This window comes from Zeugodacus cucurbitae, chromosome 4, assembly GCF_028554725.1.
Source record: "Zeugodacus cucurbitae isolate PBARC_wt_2022May chromosome 4, idZeuCucr1.2, whole genome shotgun sequence".
Lineage (NCBI taxonomy): Eukaryota > Metazoa > Arthropoda > Insecta > Diptera > Tephritidae > Zeugodacus > Zeugodacus cucurbitae.
Window position 1 is genome coordinate 6,401,718 of NC_071669.1, and position 24,221 is coordinate 6,425,938.

The 24,221-nt window shown below is 36.7% G+C and overlaps 3 protein-coding genes across 3 annotated transcripts in view; 1 reads left to right on the forward strand and 2 right to left on the reverse strand.

The window, feature by feature from the left end:
* LOC105221610 (neuronal membrane glycoprotein M6-a) overlaps window positions 1-12,669 on the reverse strand; it is an 87,533-nt gene extending 74,864 nt beyond the window's left edge. The window contains exon 1 of the mRNA XM_011198735.3: window positions 10,827-12,669. Within this exon, the coding sequence (XP_011197037.1) occupies window positions 10,827-10,830 (4 nt within the window). The 5' untranslated portion in view covers window positions 10,831-12,669. The remainder of the gene's footprint in view (window positions 1-10,826) is intronic.
* Window positions 12,670-13,956: 1,287 nt separating this feature from the next.
* LOC105221626 (protein FAM91A1) lies at window positions 13,957-17,754 on the reverse strand. Its single transcript, XM_011198746.3, has 2 exons — window positions 15,690-17,754; window positions 13,957-15,629 (listed from the first exon to the last, which is right to left on the reverse strand). Exons 1-2 carry the CDS (start codon window positions 17,524-17,526, stop codon window positions 14,515-14,517), a joined length of 2,952 nt encoding a protein of 983 aa, XP_011197048.1. The 5' UTR covers window positions 17,527-17,754; the 3' UTR covers window positions 13,957-14,514.
* A 298-nt stretch (window positions 17,755-18,052) lies between these two features.
* Window positions 18,053-23,974, forward strand: LOC105221635 (ubiquitin-protein ligase E3A). The gene is made up of 10 exons (XM_029046160.2): window positions 18,053-18,331; window positions 18,409-18,587; window positions 18,654-19,016; window positions 19,095-20,239; window positions 21,026-21,267; window positions 21,337-21,679; window positions 21,747-21,964; window positions 22,070-22,251; window positions 22,349-22,841; window positions 22,908-23,974. Exons 2-10 carry the CDS (start codon window positions 18,538-18,540, stop codon window positions 23,244-23,246), a joined length of 3,375 nt encoding a protein of 1,124 aa, XP_028901993.1. The 5' UTR covers window positions 18,053-18,331; window positions 18,409-18,537; the 3' UTR covers window positions 23,247-23,974.
* The last annotated feature ends 247 nt before the right edge of the window (window positions 23,975-24,221 follow it).

A 24,221-nucleotide genomic window follows, 5' to 3' on the forward strand; every position in this document is an offset into this window, starting at 1 on the left:
AGTCACTACCATTTATTTCGAAATTTCCCAAAATATTTGTATTTTGAATTTTCGAAACAGCTGTTCTATGAGTATTTAAGAACCGAAATGTCACCTTAGGCCATTCTATATAGACACAGCAAAAGAAAACGATTTTTCAACATTATACAATTTTATTAGAATATCGTAATATAATATACATAGACAACATCTCCGATTTAAACTATATAATATTCAGGTTTTGGTGCTATTCACCTTTATCTGCTTTCGACTAAATTGCATTCTAATTCAATTCTAAAGTTATTCAAACTTATAACGTGGCTCGTTCAAAAAATAACGGGAATTTTTAAAATTTAAATGTCACGAGTTTGGTGAGTCCAATTGTCATACTTTTTTATATAATGTTGATATATGTACATGCCCCTGAAGTACACAGACATGGCTCTGTATGACGTTTTCCTATTTCCAAAAATAAATAGTATCTTAAAGGGCCGTCGTTTTGCAAGCGTACTATAAATCGCCAACGATCATTCTAAAAATTAAGTTTTAAAAGTGTTTTGACGATTGGCAGAAGCGCTTGCTTACTCATATTTACTCTTATTAGACGCTAGAAATGTAAACATAATTTCGTCTTTCGACTATTATTCTAAATAAAAACCTTCTGTCTTTGATTTAATTATTTATAAAACTATTCCAAATCCTCGCATGAGTTTCAAGGCATTGTATTCCAGATAATCATACACTTCATAAGCCCGTTTCTATGAACAGTTTTTGCTTAAGGGGCTATATCAGTGTGAAAGTTTCGAAAAATCGAACTGATCGATGGTTTATACTTTCAAAACTATCCTGTGAAATCGGCAAGGTCGTATCTTGAATAGTTTTTGAATGGCAGCGTTGTAATGAGCGACCGCTCACAGGTATAAGCCGCTATAGTTGAAGCTTTAAACGCACTTTTCTCGAAACGACATTTTTCAAAAATGCTGGCATCATAAATCAACGAGAAATTGACTTGAATATCTTTACTATACAACGACGATCTACGATCTTTTTGATTTGTTGAAAATTGTCAATTTGGCATTAAGAATTAATAACCTTTTTGAATTTTCTTGTTTCAGCTCTTAATATGAAGAATTCAGTGAAGATCGCGAGATCAAATGAGACTGACTAATTCTCTATTTATTAAAGATCACAATATCAAAAGACTAAGGAAATCTTATTTTATAATCATCATGACATTATTAGTTTGGTTGTTTTTGTGTACGAAATGAGTTAACGCTAGACCGTTAGTACCAAAGTAGTGAGTAGATCGGGTTGATAAATGAGTCTTCGGAGTAGAAATCAGATCTTGTTCGATGAAATGCTTCGATCGTCATAGTTTTTCCACATATTACCGGTGGCCAAATACAGTATTTTCTGGAAAAATAAACCCTACAAGGAGAAATAATCAACTTTATCAAAACTTTTCCACCGAGGATAACAACAGACAAATACAACAGCTACGCACATATTTAGTATGTAGTAAAGATAAGAGCGTTAGGAATGCGAGCGTTGGGAATTTAATTGAAATGCCCGCAGCGTACGCATGCCACTCCTCGTGGCGGACGAACCAGTGTTATAGAGAGCCTGCTTGGCTAGCGTGTGGTGGGACGGAGGACTACTCGCTGGCTGAAATTAAGAAATAAAAAACAGAGCAAACTACAACAAAACAGTAAGGACAGGCGTTTTGTCTAAACAAAATATGATATACCCAAAATATACATATTTGCATAAACAAACCGAACGAAAATGAAATGCAAACAAGTAGGAAATGATGGAAATGTTGATTGCAAACATATTTCGGCGCATTTTTGTGACTTCTTGATGAGCCTGACAGTTGGCTGTTGTCAAAAATTTTTGTTGCTTTGTTTGTTGATGTTTTTTTATACGCTAATGACTGACTGCGTGGGGTTTATTGGAGCTTATTTCTTGCTTTTTTTATTTTCTTTTATTTTACTTTTTGCTTTGAGTGCATCGTAAAATTTAAAGGGTTACAGTGTGTTCTGTGTTTCGGCAAGCTGTGCGACTTTTCGCATAATTAAATTAATTAAACCGCCAGCTGCTGATGAGGGTGCTAGTTTGTATGATATTGTCAGTTTGGCTGTGCTTTTCATGACGCGCTTGATACTTTAATGTTCTATATATACTCTCTTTTTTGTTGATTTAATGAATATTTTTATTTTTATTATTTTTTATACGGAGGAATTTAAGTATATATTAAAGCATATATGTGTTGTTGTTTGCCATTTTTCTGCTGCTTAACTGTTAAATCCCGAAATTTGCAACATCAGCAAACACAATGGCCGCCCAACCGCTAGCCGCGAGTCGTGCTTCACCAACAGCAACAACAACGCGCAGCAAGGTGTGCTGCTCAACCAAAATCCGCACAAAATCAGCATAAAATCAACCGCAATATGAAATGTCAACACGAACAAACGACAGCGGTGACAGTAGCAATCACTCGACCAACAGTTAAACAACCAGCAGAGAGCAACAAAAACTACAACACCAACAGCCGCCAACAAAAAATACCGCCAGCAGCCAAATGTCAGCACTCCAGCGCCAACAGGCAGCAACAGTCCCAGGTGCTGAGAGTGAAAGCTTAGGTACGAGTTGGTGTATGAAAAGTGGCTTGTTTGCTTTGAATTTAAGTGCACGCCGTAAAATCCGATTTAATGAAAACTACGTTGTTTGGTAAGCTCCGAGGCTTAGTACGGGCGAAATGGTAAAAAATATCGTCATATATGTAAGTTTATTGATTTGGAAAGACACGAAATTCGAGAATTGAAAGAAAACGTCACGAATTTAGTGCAAATAGAGGAAGTGAGGAGTCATGGATGTCTTGTCATGAAGTTATAACAGTTACAGGTTTAGAGCGAAAAATTGAAGTTTACAGTTGAGCCAGTTTTATAGTTGATGATAATGAGGCCACCAAAGATTGTTTCTAGGAACGTAGGAGTTGATACCACATTTTATTCCAAGTCAGTCAAGTAAGACATCTTTGAACTATTGCTCGAGAATTACTGTTCCAAATATAAATATTGAATGATCATATTCTTCGAGAGAGAGAGATAACACATTCCAAAGACACGATAAGAAACTTTCTTTCGGTATTCATTTCTCGCGTGTCTCGAATGTACACTCTAGTAGTAATATTCAATTCTATTGAATTACCATATTGGGGTCACCAAATATTGTTTCTAGGACAGAGATGGTGTCACAATCGATCCATCCATGATCTGTTGGTTGTTGTAAGGGTTATCTAGATCTGCTTCAACCGGCAAGCACAAATCAATTGTCATGTGTCAATGTTATCTAACGGGAGGACCAGGAAACGAGCAGTTTCGATCGAGTTGGATCAAAGGAAAGGAGTGTTAGGTGTCGGGTGGGACCAATTGGGAATACAAAGAGAGAGTGATTAGTGTCGTGCGTGGACTATTTGCATGTGGTACATAGTTTTGATATAACGGAGTCCAGTTTGTATAAGTTTATTCTCCTATAGTAACGTTAAGTCAACTCTTAAATTTATATCTGCAAAACATGAAATCTCGCAGTCTCCGACATCCAAAAGCTGCAAGTCTTCACCAATCTATGACTTCCCAACATATTCCGCATTTTCTGGCCCGTCAAGGACTCTAACGTGGACTAATGTTCACGCACAAATCAAACACCGCTGTGGGCCGAAATCGTTCAAAGAAAATGGGGATGGCTGAAACAAGATCCAGATGCAATCACCCGGAACGCTAACGCCTGGACTACCCAAGCTAGCCGAAGAAAAGGCCAACCCGCCTTAACCTGGACATGGAAATATCTAAGGTTGGAGTTAAATCAAGAGGCTAGGACAAAATCGTAATAAATGGAGAAATCTCATGCTAGAATTTAGAGGTGTCATCATTTAAAATATATATTCTTCGAGAGCGAAGTAGGATATTCCAAAGGCACGAGTTTACTACGGTTCTTCAAAAATCTCGAATATAAAGGTCTGATAGTAAGTTTAAATTCTAACAAATCATTAAGATATTCAATTTAAAGTAGAAGGGGAAGACCACAAATTTAGAACGGCTTTTATATATACACAAAAGACCAAGTAATTGTAAACTTTTTCATTGCTACTGCCTATATTTCCGCTAAATTGAAGCATTCTATTAATGCTTTTAATGGAATTTAAGCCGTAGCAGCTATTTAACTGGTGTGAGCGCTTAATTAAATTCAATGCCAATAAAATAACAATTCATTGCACAACACTTTGGTAACCCTAAACTAAATAGGCGAACAAATGGGCTACAACAAATCAGGCCAATAACAACAGTAACAGCAACAACATCTAAACACGAAAAGTCTTAAAGAGCGTACATTAGTGAATGTTGCACGATTAGGCTGGAGAAAAACTTGCGGTTGGGGACCTAAACTACTATAGTACCATCTCTATTGTACACTCATGACGATGGACAATCGAATACGACAATGATGGTGGCAATAACACGACAGACCAAACGATTATTGTCCGAAGGGAGAGAATGTGGTGGAACGCCAGGCGGTGAAGTGGTGTGGGTTGTGAGGTAGTAACAGGAAGGGATCTCAAATAGCTTTACACAAATGACCGCAGCAACAAAAACGTTGACAACAACAAGACATACTAACATTTAAGTAAAAACAACAAAATTGACTGTAGCGCAGAATAACAACAACAACTATTGAAACTGTTCAAGTAGTACATACACACAAACACACTTAGTAGTTGCATGTTCCCAAGTGAAGTGGAAGAATTGCCGAAAACCGACAACTAGGGCCAAATTGCAGACAGTTGCTGGTGGGAGAGAGAGTGAGTTGAGTGAGTGAACGGACGAATGACTAAATGAAAGGAAAGGTATACCAGTATGTTGGCAGCGGCCACAAATGAGAACCAAAGCACGCACATATCAAAACCCATAGAAATACATACATAGAGACAGTCCATCGAAAAAAAAGTCGCATGATAATAAAGCTGAACATCATGATGTTGCTTAAAGTGATAATGATTATTCGGTTTATTGAAACTTGTTTGAACGACAAATGAACGAATTGCCGCCAGTCACAATATGTTGTTGTACTCGCTAAGTTAACTAGCGCTCACGGTGGTGCGGAGGCGGTACGTGCTGAGCATTCATGTTGCTGTTACTACAGAACTCGTTGTTGTGTAGAAGAAAACCAGTTTCCTCCTTTAAGTATTATCGCATACAACGTTGTACTACGTGCTCGCCTTAATTGGAAGATGGCGCTGTTGACGGTGACAGCGATGACGTTGCGTTGACCATACAATGATGACGACCACAAATGGTGATTAACGCCGAAGAATGACGAAGTCAATTGACAGTGGTGTAAACTGGGTGAAAAAGGTGGGAGTAATGGAAGGCTGTAAATGGAATCTTCGAAAATTTACATTAGACTGATGTGATATTGGTAAGAGCTTGACTTGAATGGATCGGGTTCCCTCAAATATTTGTCAACAGAGTCTTCAAAAGGCGAAAAAAATATATAAGAAGGACTTTTTTTGACCACATTCGACTGACTCCGAAGGCTTGGACGATGACAACTGTATATACGTTGGAGTTTTCTGCGTTCCTAGCGGTATATAGAGCTTCTTCGGACCACATTCGACAGAATTCGGAGGCTTGGACGATGACAACTGTCGATATGTTGGAGTTTTACGCGTTCCTAGCGGTATATATAGCTTCTTCGAACCACATTCGGAGGCTCGGATGATGTTAACTGTCGATGCGTTGGATCGATTATACACCATTATAACGGTAAATATCGCTTCATCGGACCACATTCGACAGGCTTGGATGATGACAACTGTCGAAGCGTACGCATTCGTTAGCTAAATATAGGTTCTTTGGACCACATTCGGCAGAATTCAAAAGCTAGGATGAAGATGACTGTCGAAGGGTTGTCGTAACGCTAAATATAGGTTCTTCGGACCACATGCTTTACGCAGTCGTAATGGTAAATTATATGGTAATTCCGTGAATTCCAGAAACCGAAAATCTGTTGCAACAAACTCCCTGCTAATTGCCTGACACTATTAATCATACCGTTACACTGTAAAAATCATTGTGCTAGTGACTATGTGGAAAAGCAGAAGCAAGCTGCTACGCTTTGTTTTAAATTGTTGTTGTAATTGTATAATTTTTTGCTGCGAGTATAGTTGTTGTGTCTTCTTTGTTCTCTTGTAGATGCAATTGTTATTGTTATTCATATGAGAGTGTGGTTTTTGTTTTTATTGCAATTGAGTGTAAGTGGAAACAATTGTTACAAGAATCAACGAGCAAAAGGGAGTTACCAAAAAGGACTAACTACATACGAGTACACTATACAACAAACAAATAACAAATAATATACAATAAACCAAAACAAAAGAGGGAGTGCTTGTGCTTGCAGCAACTGAAGAGCAATTCCGGGCACAACAAGCACTCACGAGCATACATAATGGATAATGGTTGGGCAGCTATGGAGCATATGTATGTTGGGCAGAGTGGGAGGGGGAGTTGAGAGCCAATGAATTAAATTGAAAGCAAAAGCCAATGTAAAAACGCAATCACAACCAACAACAACAACAATACATAATTGAGCAATGGCGCAAATGGTTTTAAAAAACACCGAATAGGGATAACAGTCATATGTACAACAACAACAACAACAAAAACAGCAAGCGCAACGCATTGTGTAAGCTGAAAATTAAAATAAAGCAATTGGGGATGCCGTTGTGTGGCATGGCAAAAGAAAAAAGTATAAAAGTACCATGAACATCATGAAAACAGCGTCAGGCCAATGTTGAGTGGAAAAGTGGTCAAGTACAAATGTAAATAAAGCGCCAAAAACTGAAGCGGTTAAAAGCAAATACCTGTAAGCGTGTGTTTGTGTGTGTGGCGGCACGGTTGGTTTGCTAAATAAAACGGGTCGCATACATACGAGGTGTGTTCAAAAAATAACGGGAATTTTATTTTTTTTTTTTGGATAAAAATATTTATATTTGTCTTAATTCATATTTTTGGCTTCAAAATAGTCTCCATTCGATATTATGCACGTATGAAAGGGCATCTTCCAATCGCCGAAACACTTCTCAAACTGGATTTTTGGGATTATCTTTGTCTCTCACAGCAATTTATTGTATTCCCTGTAAAACGACGACTCTTTAAGGTTCTCTTTATTTTTGGAATTATAAAAGAATAACACGGAGCCATGTCTAGCGACCAAAAATCGGCCAAAAATTCACGAACAAGCAACAAAGTATGTGTCGTTTACCAAATGAAAATCGCCGAGCTCATAAAAACACATATAACCTCGGAGGCTGCTAATAAAAAAGCAAAAAAAATTGAAAATTTGACTTTTCGAAATTTCAAAATTCCCGTTATTTTTTGAACACACCTTTTTGTGTGCAAGACAAAAGCCAAAAAGTAAAAGGATGCCAGAATACATAACGGTATCCATTGCATATGCACAAGCACACTCCCATGCGTACAGAGCAGACAAGCGCTTAAGGGGAATCCCCCAGGAACCGGGAGCGGAAGCAAAGCGCTGTAGCAAGGGTATGCAAGTTAAAGCACAGGAATACGATTTGTGGCCAACGATTTCGGTGGTGAGCATGTACATATTTTGTGTGCGACGTGCTTACATGGATGGCAGGCACAAAATGTGTGTTGTACGACAATGGTTAACGGTACTTTTATAATGTTCTCTTTCACTGCTGCGGTTGTAAATCATCAAAAAATCAACCGAAATTGCGAGTGAAAGGTGTACACGTCGAAACGACGACTCAAACAAGTAGTAGTGGGAAAGGCAACAACAATTACAAGAACAAGGTTTATAATATTATTTGAGCGCACTGGCCGCCTTGGTTGACTGACTGGCATTACCACTGTGAGTGGAGTCCAACGACAAGGAGTGCAAAATAAAAAATGCAAAGAATTAAAATGAAAATAATAAAAACTGAATAAAAAAATGCGAAAATTAAAAAAATACGCCGCCAGCTAAGCTCTAGCGCAGCGGATCAACGCAAAACAGACAGCGCACAATTAGGATATGGCAGGACAGTTGTTACTCATCGCACACACACACACACACACACACACCCCAACAAGAACACAGCGGGCATACACTTGACTTCGGGGTCGCTGGCAGCTGGCAAACAGGGTTGTCTAACGTGTGGTAAATAAAGCGAAAACAAAGGATTTTTCACGCACATTTTTTGGAAAGTATCGAATTACACTGCGCTTGAGTGGCAGCAGCAGACGTCAGACGGCGACGGCAAAAAAAAAAGAACTCTCGAAGGCAGTTGGTTGGGGACGGAAATGGCAGTGAAAAATTGTACCTTGGTACGCAAGTAACGGTACTGATTCCTGACGGTGGATGTCACTTAAAGCAAGCAAAGTGTTGCAGTGGCAGTGTGTGGTCGGCGATGAAATTCACACAACCACAACACTGTCGATTGGTTGTCTTTCATTTGTTGCCTTTAATGCAACAACAATAAAAGTAAAATTTACTTTTTTGGCCAAAATTCAATTTAATTTCAAGCGAAGTCAGAAATTTACGCTTGCCTGCAAGCGTTTGTGCTACAACTTTACCGTTATAGTTGGCTGCTTGACTGGCTTTGCTCTTTTAATGTGCTACATTGTTGTTGCATTTGTAAGTTGTTGTTTTATACTTTTCGCCGTAGGAAATTAAATTATTTGAAGACACCGTTCGCTTGTGCGTAGACACACCGGAATTGCGGAAATTAAGCAAAGCAGAAGAAATAAAATTGAATTAACGTCAAAATGTGGCTGTAAATGTAAGATTCCTGTTTAACGGCATGTCTCCCAGATGTGTCCAATTTTGTGTTTGTCAATAAAGTACGTTGGCGTTCAAGAGTTGCATGTGCCTGTGTGTTCCTACCTGATGGTAAAAATAAAATTAAAAGAAGCCGTAGAAATTGGAACAGCTGTTCATTCGAAAGCACTTCTTGAGGTGTTATTATGTGATATTAAGGGAGTACAATGCCTCGTGAGTTGTTATTGATATGCCAGACAGAGAAGACACTTTTGATAAGGTTATGTCAGTCTAGGCTTTTCAAAAAACTATTTTTTTGTTATGGGTTAAAACAACATTTAGAGAGCCGAAGAGTCACTCTGAATGTAGAGCGGCGGTAGCGGTGCCTTGAGTTCGCTGACTATGCACTCAAGGCTGCTTAAGGAATGCTTATCTCTATCGGTGACATCGATCTACTTTTCGATTAGACTGGTCTAGGTTCCTGGCCACAGCGTAATCACAGGAACTTGAAAGACTGATGCAAGGCCAGGTACGTCTGTCTCACTCAGAGTAGTATGGGAACATGTAGGACCACCGTTTTTCTTATGAGATTGACTACTACAAGGTGGACCTCGACTGAGTTGGGCAAGTGCCGGTCGAAAGAGGTATTCCAATTCTTCGCTCTTGACAAAGTTCACCTCTCCTTATTTGTAGCGGTTCAAACTGACCATTGTCCCATCGGGAACCATGCTGTTAGGTTAAAGATCTAGACCGGATGCTAGCTATAGAAGCTGCCTGGTGGCAAACGAGGTGGAATCATCTCATCGCTTTCTTCTGAAATTTCCCGCCTTTGTGAGATCAAGGCAAAGATTTTTTGGATCACACTTTTTCGAACAATCGCGCAAAATAGCGAATTTAGAAGTCAAAAATCTCTGCCGATTTGCAGTACAATCATGGCGCTTTGTCGAGTCTTAATACCTAATAACAGGGGGCTTCACAAATAACTATCTGAACTGACTGATTTTTATGTATAGCTAAGGCAAGTTATTATCAAAATTTATGTTGGTAATGATCCTGTTCTTCACTCACAGCAGCAGGGGAACATGTAGGAGTACCGCTGTACTTTTGTGGTTTACTACTGCCCAGTTTGGTCCCGACTGAGCTGAGTAAGCGCTGGTGCCAGATCTTTTTGGCCTAAGGGGAATCGCAAGAGATCTATTGAGCTCTCCGCATTTAGTCATAGAGATTCTATTGGGCCATTGCCTCATCGGAATCCTAACAGCGTGGTTAAAGATCTTACCGGATGTCAGCGGTAAAAGCTATCTGAAGGTGAACAAGGTGGTATCATCTAATCATTTTCTTCTGAAATGTGCAGCCTTTGCGAGATCAAGACAAAGAGTTCTCGGATCTCAACTGGATAGAATACTGTTTTTTTTCGAAACTTCGGGTTCCTAGAATCACCAACGCTATACGACCTCTGGAAAAACCGCCATTTTCTATTCAAATGTCAATATATGAAAATTTTTCATATCTATATCTAAGTAATAAATTCGGGTTTCATTACACCCTGAATACATAGTCACGGTTAGCCATTTTTAGGGTTTAAACTATTGAAGCACAACTTATTTTTTTTTTTTTGCTTTAGATACCGATTAAAGATTAAGAAATTTTGGTTTATAATTAGAAATATGCATGCGCCGAATGGAAATGATACAAACTCAATCGAATGCTTCCATTGTCAGAACTTAACCTAATTTTGATAATTGAAGAGATCGGGTTTATTGTAATATTAAATAATGCATAATGACAGCGGATAAGAAATTGTGCGTACGTCGGAATGAATTTATATGGTTAGATATGGTTTTCCAACTTAAGCTTTTATATAATAAACAATATTTTATAATATATGTTCTAATGATAGATAGATATTAATTATATAACTTTACACTATTCTAACTCTTTCTTCATATTTCTATAATAAAACATTAATAAAGCAATAATAAATAATAAAATGGGCGTTAGCTGCTGACCGCAAGTGGACTTACCCATTTTGAATGTTCTCTCTGTTGATTGTTGTGCGTGTTGTCGGAAAATTTATGCAGCAATTTTCAGTATATTTCAATATTTATGTAATTATGTGTGTGTGACTGCTTTGCGACAAGCTATAATATTTACAGTATTAATATTTAAATACACGAACACATGCAGATTTAAACGCGCTAACACAACACTTTTTTGATTTAATTTACTTCTTACGCGCACACTAGCCTACAGGTAGGTATGAGTATATATATATTCACATACAGATGTAAGTGTATGAAACGCGTTAACACAAATACAAGCAAGCCGAATGAGAATTAGGCACTCTGCGCTGGTATTTCAACGCGCACAAAGGTGTTAAAGCCACGAAAACTACAATTCAAGCGCAGTAACCGAGCTCCGACAAAAACGTTAAACACACACACACGCGGACGGTATATGTAAACGAGTATGTATGGCAGTTTCAGCTCAAACGCAAATCAAGCGAGAGCACGCCGTATGCGCGCTATTCCACGCTTACAGCAAAGCTAATTTGTTCAGTTCAGCTGACTGTTATGCAGCGAATTGGTCAGAATATATGCGCATACATACATACAAAAATATATATAAGCAGCGATGGGGTTGACTTAAGTCGCCCGCTGCTGTTGGTCTGAGCGCGGATTAGGCGTGTGAGGGGGGTGTACACTCTGCTGTGCTCGCTGCCACGCGATGTATGGCTTATGGGTTTGTTTGTAGTACGTAAGCGCGACGCGCTGTTGTGCGGTGAAGGTAAACGTGTTTTTCGCCCAAAACTCAATTCATTACTGACTGATGTGGGTGCCGTTTTCGTTTGTCTTTGTTTCGGTTTATTATTTAAGTCGTCGTTTTGCTGTGCTATATAGTTATTTTTTTTTATTTTCACTTTATGAAAATATTGTCTTTATTTACTTTGGTATTTTCACTGTTATTGAGTATTTTTATTAAATATTCCCTTTTGTGCACACTATTTTTCTTGTGTTGTTTTATTTTATTATTGCGCACCTTTAACACTTGTTTGGTTGTAGTTGTTGTGTAAATTCAGCAGCTTTTCATATGCACGCGTATAAGAAAATGGCAGTCAGTTGTTACAATGGTATGGGGAAAACACTTGTTTGCTATGTTCCCTTTTGCTGTTTGTTTTCGTTTGTTTTTTACGCGTTAGCTTGGCAACGAGCTTGTAAATATTTGTGTTTTACATTTGCTTTATAATCCAATCCAATGGAATGCAATACTACGAATTGCTTTGCATTTATGTTATTCTTCTTTGCTGCAGTACGTTTGTTTGTTCGTATGTGTGCCGCTTAATATTTTTCTTTCAATCAATGCTTATTGGAAATAACTTTTACGCTCACACGCGATCGCTTTAAGCGTTTTTATTACTTAATATTTTTTTATACGCATACAAATTCACACTTTAATTTAAGTTACACTTAATTTCCAAACACTGTCTCTAATTCATGCCACATATGTCATTAATAAAAGTAATAACAAATGTTGTACAAAAACACGCACTGCGTTTTATTTGCAACTGCAACGACACCAACTAACCACCATTTGTTCTCAACATTCAATTTCTTATAAGAACAATTTGATTTGATTTTATAACTTTCAACCACCGCACTACAAAGCGCACCAATTATAACATAAACGCGGCAAAAAAGCGTTTAACAAGCGTCCGCTGTCATCTTAAACTGTCACAACGTTAACTTCCTCTCACGAATGTCGAAAAGTCACTGACTCCACTGGCACAGTAATGTTAATTGCCGCTTCAAACTACCACCATCAACAAGCGTTGCACACAAACTGTCACAAGCGCTGGCAACGCAAAACCCAGCAACCAACAGTCAAAATAACTGGCCAGCAGCAGCAGCAAGTTGCGTTTTGTTGTGGAAGCAGCAATGGCAGTTACTATGTAACGAAATAAACTTTACATACACTTAACACTAAATACTCGAAAAAACCGGTTTCTTTGCGCACTTGCAACCCGAACATGTTTGATAGCATTTGATTTTGAGTAGTAGACACAATTAAAAGCAACAAAAATAATAAATTTATTAAATATTCAGTCACGATTTTAACACAAAATTGTCAACTGACTTCAATTTATAATTCTTTTGCCACTACACACACACTTTATTCGTTAGCTGTCAAAATGCATCAGAAGTAGAGGAGAAGAATAAAGAGCAAAATAGCAGTTATTGGCTCTCTAGTTATATGTTATTATGTTATTTTATGGAAATATTATTAATAATCAAAGATTTTCATACTCAAATGTATCTATGTATATAATAACATTGTGATCCAATTAATTATAATTATTTTTGAAATTGAACAACGCAATTAGTATAGAGCACTATATTACGTATATTAAAGCTCAACAACAATTTCTATATTTACAACGGCTCTTCAACTGTTTTCTCATTCAGTTTGAATGCTAGTACGAATTATGATATTTTGCTGAGATTTCGGATAAATGTAAGGGTAACTTTATAGAATTATAAAAAATTAAAAAAAAAATTTCATTTATATTAATAACTGTAATTTATTATACTTTTTAATATTTTATATATTTTTTTATTTAATATCGCAATTTAAATATTTGTAAATGAACTAATTTCCGGACACAATTCATACGTTGGTTTCAAAACCACTCGTGGAACAAACTGACAGTTTGTAAGCTGGCGTACCTCATGAAGGAAGAAGAGAAACAGCGTTTGATAATTACAAATTGGAAATTTACGGAAACAAAAAAAGCAAAAATTTTTAAAAATTATATATTTTTTCAAGAAAATTAAAAAAGGTATAAATAACGAAGACAGCAGGTCAAGTGATTAATGATTATTGTGCTATACAGCTGAAATCTTCTTATTTTGTATATAAAGCGCTAATAAAGTTTACTATGGCAAGTTCCTCAGCCACTATATACTTTCACATTAGCTCTTACATCCGATCTGTAAATTTGTAGAACACACTGTGCACAGCAATACCACAAAAAACAAGTATTTACTTAATACATTTAAGCTGAACATTTCCACAAGCTTACTGAATTGCAGCGCATTAAAAACTCGTATAAGAATGCGATTAACAAAGGCTATACACACAAACAAACATAAAATATTGTATTTGTAAAATGATAAATACTTTTTTTATTGGTATTCATAAGTGTTGCTAAGTATTTATAAATAAGCAATACATTGTATGATAAAATTTAAATAATTATACTTTTTATATTTTTGCATTGTAAGTAGAAGCACAAAGGTACTGTAAAATTTTTTCTCCATTTTACTATTTCACATATTTTCGTTACAAGTGCTGCTAAAAACTCTAGTTATGTAATAATATATAATAAACAAAAACAAAATATGAATGTGCATATGTATGCAACATATTAAAAGTAGAAATCTGTCAAAGCAGCAGATAAGATAAGGAAAAGAACACATACATACGTACATATATTATAAATTAATAAAAAAAACGGAATGGTTTGCAGCTATTTGGCAATAAATATTGTACAGCAAATTAATTGGATATTGCCTTACGCATGCCATTACAAAATGTAAATATATTTGACTTATTGTAAGCATGCGTTTAAGATTTTCATTATAATGTTTTTTTTAGATTTACTATTTGCATAACCCAGCCTATATGCTACATATGTGACGTAGTTGCAAACGCTTATCTGCCACTCCAATAGCAAACGCGTCCATTTTCGAACGCCAAATTTATGCGTGGATATGGCAAGATTTTTCCAATCTTCAATTGCTCGATGTTTGGCTCCTCTTCAAAGTACATGCATTGCTTGACGAACTTCAAGAAGGTCGCATTCATCTGCTCCGCTCTATCCGGCAGAGCCTGCAGATTCTCATCTTGATGCAGTTTGCGTACAATTTGCTCACAAATACGTGTATTGCAATCGACATCGAAGAGTGGCACACCGAAATTCACATCCAATATGGTCCAATCCTCTGATGTGGTATCCTCGTTTGCAGCATCAGTTTCCAATATTGCACTTGTATTGCTGATCGGTATTTCCACCGAACTTTGTGACACTAATTCGTTTTTGTTATGTTTTGCCGCCGAATCAGCATCACATTTCGCTAATTCTGATGCCAATAATTCGTTGCAGTCGACTGATGTGTAGACATTTGATGGCGAACCATTTTGCGGACTAACCGCAAAGTAATTCTCATCTGGACTCTTGAGTTGACTACCGCGGATGGGTGAGGCACTCAAACGCGCAAAACTAGTCACTTCGGAGCCATCTGCTGGCGATAAGAGATCTTGTGGTTGTGTCACTGTTATTGGTGCTGTTGTATTGGCAATGACATTTGACACCGACGGTGCTGTTGTTGCAACACTCTTTGGCGCATTCACTGTCTTAATTTTATTTTTGGGATGTCTTAGGTGTACTTGCACATCAAATGACTCGCAACCAATATCTGGCACGCCCGTATTAAGGAATGTTATAAAACCGCAATTGTGTTCCAGATCTAAATATTTCATTAGCTGTTGTACGGCTTTGTGATTGATCCATTCCAATTGGCGTGGATCATCGCGATTGAATGGGAATGCTTCGTAACGCAATTCACCAGGTTGTCGTATGCCATAACCCTGCACCAGAATGCAACCATTTTTCAACTGATCATTTAGATTGCGGAAATTTTCAGAGTTCAAGATATACGAATCGGAATGTAGTATATTTACAAGCAGCTTGCCGTAACCAAGAAATATGCGTGGTAGTGTTTTAAGTACAGTGCCTCTACACAGGAACAGACTTGGTGGTCCATAGCCTGTTGTAAAAATAATGAGGTTATGAAACAATTTAAATTTTATTATAAATTTCAACGTACCTGTTATATGATTATAGAACAGCTTCGTCCACATATGCGAGCTATCTGAGCTGCGGTAGTACTGCCCAAAAAATGGAATGCTGAAGATATGTGAGAGTGTAGCAGTTAACGGTGTGGCAGATATAATGAATTTATATTTCTTTTCGAGCACACGATCGCGTGTTTTCTGATCCAAGCACTCCAAACATTCCAGCCGCAATAAATCCAAACCACCTGGCAGCAGATGTCGCAACGAACAAATGGTCGATCGCAAAATTACTGCATGCGCAAAATACCGCGAAACATCGCCTTCACCCTCGGCATCTAAGAGCGAAACTTTTTCTAGCTCTGCTAAAAATGAGTCCATACTTTCCTCCGATAGTTTTCCCACCTCAAACATAGTGACAGCGTGATTTTTTAAACCCGGCGATAGATTGCCCATCATTAAAAATGCCGTTAAGGTGGAATCAAAGAGAAATCCAACACGTTTGCCTGTCTTCTCTGATACACTGGGTAGTTTGCCTTCACCTTTGGGTGTGGTTGGCAATTCTTTGATACTTAATTTTGTGGTACTCTCACTTAAATCATCCAATTCAGAGCTGAGTTCATGCTCCTCTGAGTGGCTATGCATGTCACCGCCACCAGTTTGCATTGCTTGTGGAGACGGCGAAGGCATATTAGCAAAACTGAAGTCACTCGTATTGCCATCGGATGAAAGATAACCAATGGAGCTGTTGTCCCTATCCTGCGGCTTTATTAAAACTGGACTATATTCTGCCGCTTCAGCGCGTTCTGCTGTGGACTCGGATGTAATGAAGTTGTTATAATTGAGCGGTGTTATTTGTGGTGGTTCACGTGATGTAGATTCTTCCAATTGGTATTGTGCCCAACTGGCATGATATTTGATATCAATACTGGGACTGTCACCGACTGGACTTTTGCGACGTGAGAAACCCAAACGACAGAGCAGTGACACGGCTTGCTTGACTGAGTCCAAATCAACTTGCAACATTTGCGCCAATTCCGAAATTGTCATATGTTCATCAGCGCTAACGAAAATTTTATAGAGTAAATTCTCAAAGTGGTCGCCACTAGTACGATTCATTACGAAATTACGTAGTGGTGGTATGCTAATGCAATCTTCACCTGATATGGGTATGTCTAAATAGATGAGTCCCTTTCGATATAAACTATGCACAACAATGTAATCGCATTTGCCTGCGGTTTGTGAGCCAAAATCGATAAGATCATCAATAAGACTACGTTCGGCCGTAGTTACAAATCTTATATCCGCTTCCAAGACATAACCTACCTCGATGCGCCACCATGGTTCAATACATACACGCACCGGGAATCGAGGTAAGAAATCCAATGGATTCGGCTTGGCGCTAAAAAGTAGTGCACGTGTTGTATGTGTTTTTAAATCGCTTATCAGCGATAAATACTCATTGCGTCCAATGCCCAAAATACGCAGGCAATCTGCAGCGGTGAAATTTGGTAGCGTATCGTATGACTTATCATTGCGTAGCAACTGACTCACTAGATCAAGATAATAGTTAAATGGCGTAACGCGCAGTCCTTTCGTTATAATGTCAGCCAAATGATATGGAAATAGTAATAGGCCATTGATGCTCTTCTGCACCAGCAATTCGTAGTAACGTTGCTCATGACGAAAAACCTTCGATACGAGATTACCACGAAAACGTAACTGATTCTTTAGACTATAATTGAAAACATACTTTTCATAGTCGAGTTGATTGTTATGGAGCACTTGCTTCAAATGTATCGGCACGGCTGCCCATGGAATGTTTTGACGTACGCAATTACCAATATCTTCAGAGACCTTCTCCGACATCATTTCTCACTTAGATTTCTTGTTTTTGTTATTTTTTAAAGTTGAACAGTTACGCGGCTCGAATTTATTTACATTTTATGTATCACAAAACAATATATTTTTGGCACAAAAAGGAATAAAATATATTTGCTTTTATTTACTTTTTAAAATGTGGCTAAAAGCGAATAAGGAGATTAAAAGATATCAAGTTTTCTCTGACACAGCTGACGTTTATCAATACCTTTTGTTTGTGTACATTTTCGTCGGTGTTTCTATATTTTGACAAATAAAATAACAGTGTGGGCAGTAATAAAAAAAACAACAAATGCAAGGTTGTTGAGGAAGAGTACTACGCAGAATTTCGGATTATTTCAGTTGGTTCAATAATTACTTAATACAATTATTTATAACATTTATCCAAATTTTACGAAAAATTGTGAAAATTATTAAAATAACTTACAATTCTTACTGAAAAGTGTTTATTTAAAAAAATGTAATTTCATTAATTCTAAATTTACATATGCAACCCTGTTTGAATGATTTTTAGAATTTTTTTGGCAGTTGTGGTAGCAACAAGGAGACAATTTCTTAAACATTTTTCTTCCACAGCTTTCTTTACAATAATTGCTTAAAAAGAAGGTTTATATCATTATAAATAAACCAAATCACATAAAATTTATTTATTAATAAAAATAATATTCAATATATTGTGAACGACAATTCCACAAACAGATAGATTTGTGAAAATTTTTGCGAAAATTGGCGAAGAAGACAGGAACAATCGATTTTTTTGTATTGACAGTTCCTTTTAGTAGGAGCAGTGTAGCAGGTAACAGCCTGAAAACATACAGGCAACAAAATAATTCACCGACTTTTAATCAAAACCAACATTATATTGTCAAGCAGTCCGGCTAAAGCGCCTGAAAACCATACATACCTTTTGTTTGTTAAAACTGCAGGATACAAAATTATTAAACTGAAATAAAAAAGTTAATTTTTGAAGCGATTAAGGCACTGGGTGTATAACGCCACTTGATGAACGCTGAGAAAGAGAAGCAAAAAGCCATTGGCGACGATACTTCAAGGTATATCTTTAATTTAATATAATTTTGTGTGTATATATTTCAATGCCATATTTTACACAATTACAGCATCCATGAAGATTCGCCGACTGCAAGCCATATCGTGTCTAATAGTTCAACAAGCAACAATCAACAGGAACACCAGCAGCAACAATCTCTGCATTCGTTACAACACACCCGCACCACCAATCCAGATATGAAAAGATCTGCTGTGAAAGAACTTATTGAACGCTACTTTTATCAGCTACAGCGCGGTTGTGGTAATCCAAAATGTTCAAATCAAAATTGTGCTTCTAGCGGGCAGGTTGCGCCAATGAATCCAAATGAAATCGCCGCACGAGCCATACAACTGTTTTCGCAAGACGCAAAACTATGCGATTTCTATAGTCAACCACCGAAGGTGCCGCGCACCCAAAATGACTCACCGTCGAGGTATTTGAACGCTAATGCGTATATCCTTTTCTGTGTTGTGACAAACTTCTGACAAATTCTTTGCTTTCTTTGTTTTAGTTCACATTCGACCAGCTCTGCGGCCACAACACCCAGCATTCAAGATTCTGAAATGCTTTCGCCTAACGATAGCAGCACCAGCAGCACAAGTAGTACTACAAGCACAAGTAGCAGCAGCGGTAACAGCACCATTACCTCCGGTAGTGCCAGTGTACGCAGTCATACCAGTCAACAAAGCAATATGAGTAATATTGCACATATTGGTCTTAATAGTGTTGGTGGCGTTGGCGGTGGAGGGGATGCCGATGTGGCTGTTGCCTCCTCATCTGCATCTATCCTAAATACACACAATACAAGTGCGGCTGCTGCTGCTGCTGCAGCTGAGATGTGTCAACTGGAAATTCTCTGTAATGCAGCCGAAGCCGCTGAGATGGCTATTGATGATAACGATATTACGAAAACACAAACTTCGAATACAACCACAGAGGGTGATATGGATGTGAGTGCGCCAGCGGCGCGTACTGCCTCTGGACCACCAACACCAACATTTGCAGCAGTACCATACCTCAATGAGGCGCTGATCGATGAACTATTGGATGAAGGCAAAAAGTTCAACACTTACGATCGGCTTTTACACGCCATAAACGAAGTTTATCCACACATTGAACGGCTCAGTAAGAGTTTTCGTCGGCCCACACTTTGTGCACTGCCCACACAACTGACGTCTAGTGCGACCGCTACAAAACTGCAGGAATTGCTGGGTAAATCGCCGACAGATCTAAAAAAAGAGGACTTACGTACACTTGAGGGTGAAACTGATAAAGATGAGGATAGTACATGTGTTGCGGCCGAAGATGAAGTTGCGACGAACAGTGAACAACAACCCGTACCACAAGTGTGTATCGACTGCGATGATGTGCCAATGGAAGAAGATGGTGGCGCAACAGATGGATTTACAGCAACAGCAGCCGGTGCAGCGGCTGACAACGAGACGACCTTACAGTCAAGTAGCAATGAAACATTAGTAGACTTGGAGAGTTTGCGACGTGTTAAGAAGAAATTATTCGCTTTGAATAATACAAGCATTGGTGAGGCGTTGAATAGCAACATAATACTGCTGGCGGAAAGTATACGCTATGGACGTGAAACGGACTGGGAAAAAGTGCTACACTGTCTGGTTATTTGCTTTGATATGGCGACAAATAGTAAGTTGAAATTGTTATTTATTATTAATTGTGGGTTTTATATATTATAATTTTAGTTTAAAAAAATATTTTTTTTAATATTATATAAATATTATAAATATTTTTTTCAAATTGTTTTTATTTATTTATTTATCTAATATTTTTTTTTTGTATTTTTACTTTTAATTTTTATTTTTATTTTTTAATTAATTTATTTTTTTTTTCAACTTTTCAACTTTTTTATTTTTTTTATATTTTTTAACTTTTTTTTATTTTTTTTAATTTTTTTTATTTTTTTAAATTTTGTTAATTTTTTTTTAAAACTATGTTTTTAATTTCTATTTAAAACTTTTTTTTTATTTTTTTTTAATTTATTTATTTATTTTTTTTTTTCAATTTATTTATTTTATTTTTTTCAACTTTTTTTATTTTTAACTTTTTTTAAATTTTTTTTCAACTTTTTTAAATTTTTATTTAAAACTATTTTTTTAATTTTTATTTAAAACCATTTTTTTTATTTTTTTTTTAATTTATGAGATTTTTATTTTTTATTATTTTTCTTCCTCAAATTTTTAATTTTTTTTAAATTTGATTTAAAACTATTTTTTTATTTTTTTTTTATTTATGAGATTTTTATTTTTTATTATTTTTCTTCCTAAAATTTTTCCTTAATTTTTTTTTTAATTTTTATTTAAAACTATTTTTTTTTATTAATTTTTATTTATGAGATTTTTTTTTTATTTTTCTTCCTCAAAATATTATTTTTAATTTATCTTTACCCACTAACGTTCTAAATCTATTTTACAGCTTCCAATAGTTTCGCCGATTTGGAATATTTAGAACGTTCGTTGCCGAAGCTCTGTCATGCTACACGCATATTACCAGTAGCAGCTCAGGCGCGTTTGGGCCGCATATGGGCGGCGCATTGCAAGGATCAAATGCAATCACTGGTACAGTGTTGTCAACAATTGATTACCTTACAGGTAATACTGGACGAAGATACAGTGCAGGAAAATACCGATGTGATTGCGGTAACGCGTGTGCTCAAGGTACAACAACATAAAATATGCACTTTTATTCACAAAAAAAAAATAATAAAATGTTTCTCTCTCTCGCAGATTGCTTTCTACGCCAATATCTTAGCCGGCGAGTTGGATACCAGCTCAATTAATGCTCATAGTCAAACGGCCAACGCTGCCGACGATGATGCATCTTCAAATGCGGATACCACCAACGATGATGATGATATCTTCTTCTATACTCAAGTACCTAAACCGCATTATCCAAAATTCGCGGAAGACGAGTTGGAGAAAGAGTTGGGTGTATCGAGTATGGACTGTCGTGTGCCGTTGGTGCCATTTGAGGAGTTCTACAATGAACCGTTAAGCGATGCCATACAAATGGATCGCGATTATTTATCATATAGAAATATGATTTTATCATTGAATCCCAGTAGTGATGGTATGGCGTTATTTTTTGCTTTTGTTTTGTGTTTTTTTAAGTTTATAACGTTTAATTTGTCTTTCAGATTTACATTTTTCCTTTATGCTGTATTCATTCATCTTAACACCCGCGACAAAAGTGATTGCGCTCTACTATGACAGCCGCATACGCATGTATAGTGAACGCAATTCATCACTGTATTCCTTATTGAATTCATTTTCTGATGGCAATGAGGTTGGCGCAAGACCAGACTTGAAATTGAAAGTACGACGTGATAATATTATAGACGATGCGCTCATTGGTGTAAGTAAAAGCGATATTTTGTGGAAAATAAATTAAAAATTTTTCAAAAATAACCTAAAAAATTTTAAACTAAAATTTAAAATAAAAATCTATCCCGCTGTTTAGCTTGAGTTAGTGGCCATGAGCAATCCAAAAGACTTAAAGAAACAGTTGGTCGTGGAGTTCGTTGGTGAACAGGGTATTGACGAAGGTGGCGTTTCCAAAGAATTTTTCCAGTTGATTGTCGAAGAGATCTTCAATCCGGACTATGGCATGTTTGTGCATCAAGAGGATACCAACACTGTGTGGTAAGCAAGTATATCAGTGATAAAGTTAAAAAAGAATTAAACTTAGGTTAGGTTGTATGGTAATTTAAAAAAAAAAATTCAATTTTTTCTATTTCAGGTTTAATTCAGCACCATTCGAGAATGAGGCTCAATTCACGCTGATTGGCATTATATTAGGTTTAGCAATTTACAATAACATCATACTGGCTGTGAATTTCCCCATGGTCGTCTATCGTAAATTAATGGGCGGCATTGGTACATTTTACGATTTGAAATATTGGAATCCAACATTGTATAGAAGTCTGAAATCGTTACTCGACTATCAGGAGTCCGATATGGAGGAGGTTTTCATGCAAACCTTCAAAATTAGTTATAACGACGTGTTTGGTGAGGTTGTCGAACATGAGTTGAAAACGGGTGGTGGTGATATACTGGTGGGTCAACACAATAAGCAGGAGTTCGTTGATATGTACAGCGATTATTTGCTCAACAAGAGTATTGAACGACAATTTAGGGCTTTCAAGAAAGGTTTCGAAATGGTAACGGATGAGTCGCCATTGAAATTGCTGTTTCGTCCGGAGGAAATTGAGTTGCTCGTATGCGGTAGTAGGGTGAGTAAAATGCTATTGTTGTAGTCGACAATTGTAATTAATATTTTTTTTTCCAATGCGATGCAGAAATTCGACTTTGTTGAATTGGAAAAATCGACTGAATACGAGGGTGGTTACACAAAGGACTCGCAAGTAATCAAAGACTTCTGGAGTGTTGTACACTCTATGCCCGAAGAGTCTAAGCGCAAATTACTCGAATTCACAACTGGCTCAGATCGTGTGCCTGTCGGTGGTCTAAGCCGCCTGAAGCTACTAATAACACGGCACGGTCCCGACAGCGATCGCCTGCCCACCTCGCATACATGCTTTAATGTCTTATTGCTGCCAGAGTACAGCAATCGAGAGAAGTTGGAGGAACGTCTGCTGAAGGCGATTAACTACTCCAAAGGTTTTGGCATGTTGTAAACTGCTGCTTTCAATTAACAACTAAATATTCCCATATCCATGAGTATTGAACGACACGACACCAAATGGAGATATGCTACAGCGTAACGGAAGCGTGAATATATATGTGTGTGTATGAGCAACACAAGCGCAACGAATGCTGTTTTAACTAATTCTCGTTTCTATTTTGTTTATTTCTTTTTGAAGCATATGTTTTACAAATAATTGATTTTTTGTGCTCTACGAGTTACTGAAGACTTGTCTTTATTTCAAGTATATCTATATATATTTTTTGTTTGTATACACAGCCAACATATGAATACACATATACATACATATATACATAGACATGTAAAAGACATTTCTTTAAATGAAGCGAGCAGTGAATTATTAATATACAAAATCTTGTAGCTTCCTTACAAATGCGCGCTGGTAGAAAAAAGCGTTAATAATTTAATTTTTTCGCTATCAAAAAAAACGCATATTTTTACTTGCAAGTTAAATAATATATAAACTTAAAGAATTCAATATATTTTTTTTTCATAATTTTCTCAATGCAACATTGAGTACAGCTGATAAGAAACATAAATAATTTTATATACATAATAATAATTTTAATAAAAACAACACGAGTGCCACCCAAAACAATTCACTCACTACGACATGAGTCGTAACATAACAAGAAACCACATACATTTATTTTCGTTTGTATATGTATATATATAAAAGAAAGTTATTTTTTAAATCGACAGCTTTTGAATTTTATTTAAAAATTTCTTTTCTAGAAAACTGAAAAATTGATATGCAAATATAAATAAATGCTAATATATGCGTATACAACAATAGATGTGTGCTTAATGGAAGGGAAAAAATGTTAAAGCGGTCTTTAATTATAGTACCGTTTATATATATAACGGTTATAGTTTTTACAAAAAACTATTTTTACTGTTCCAAATTTTAAGGTTAGTATCAAGAACCTTTTCTCACTGTGTATTT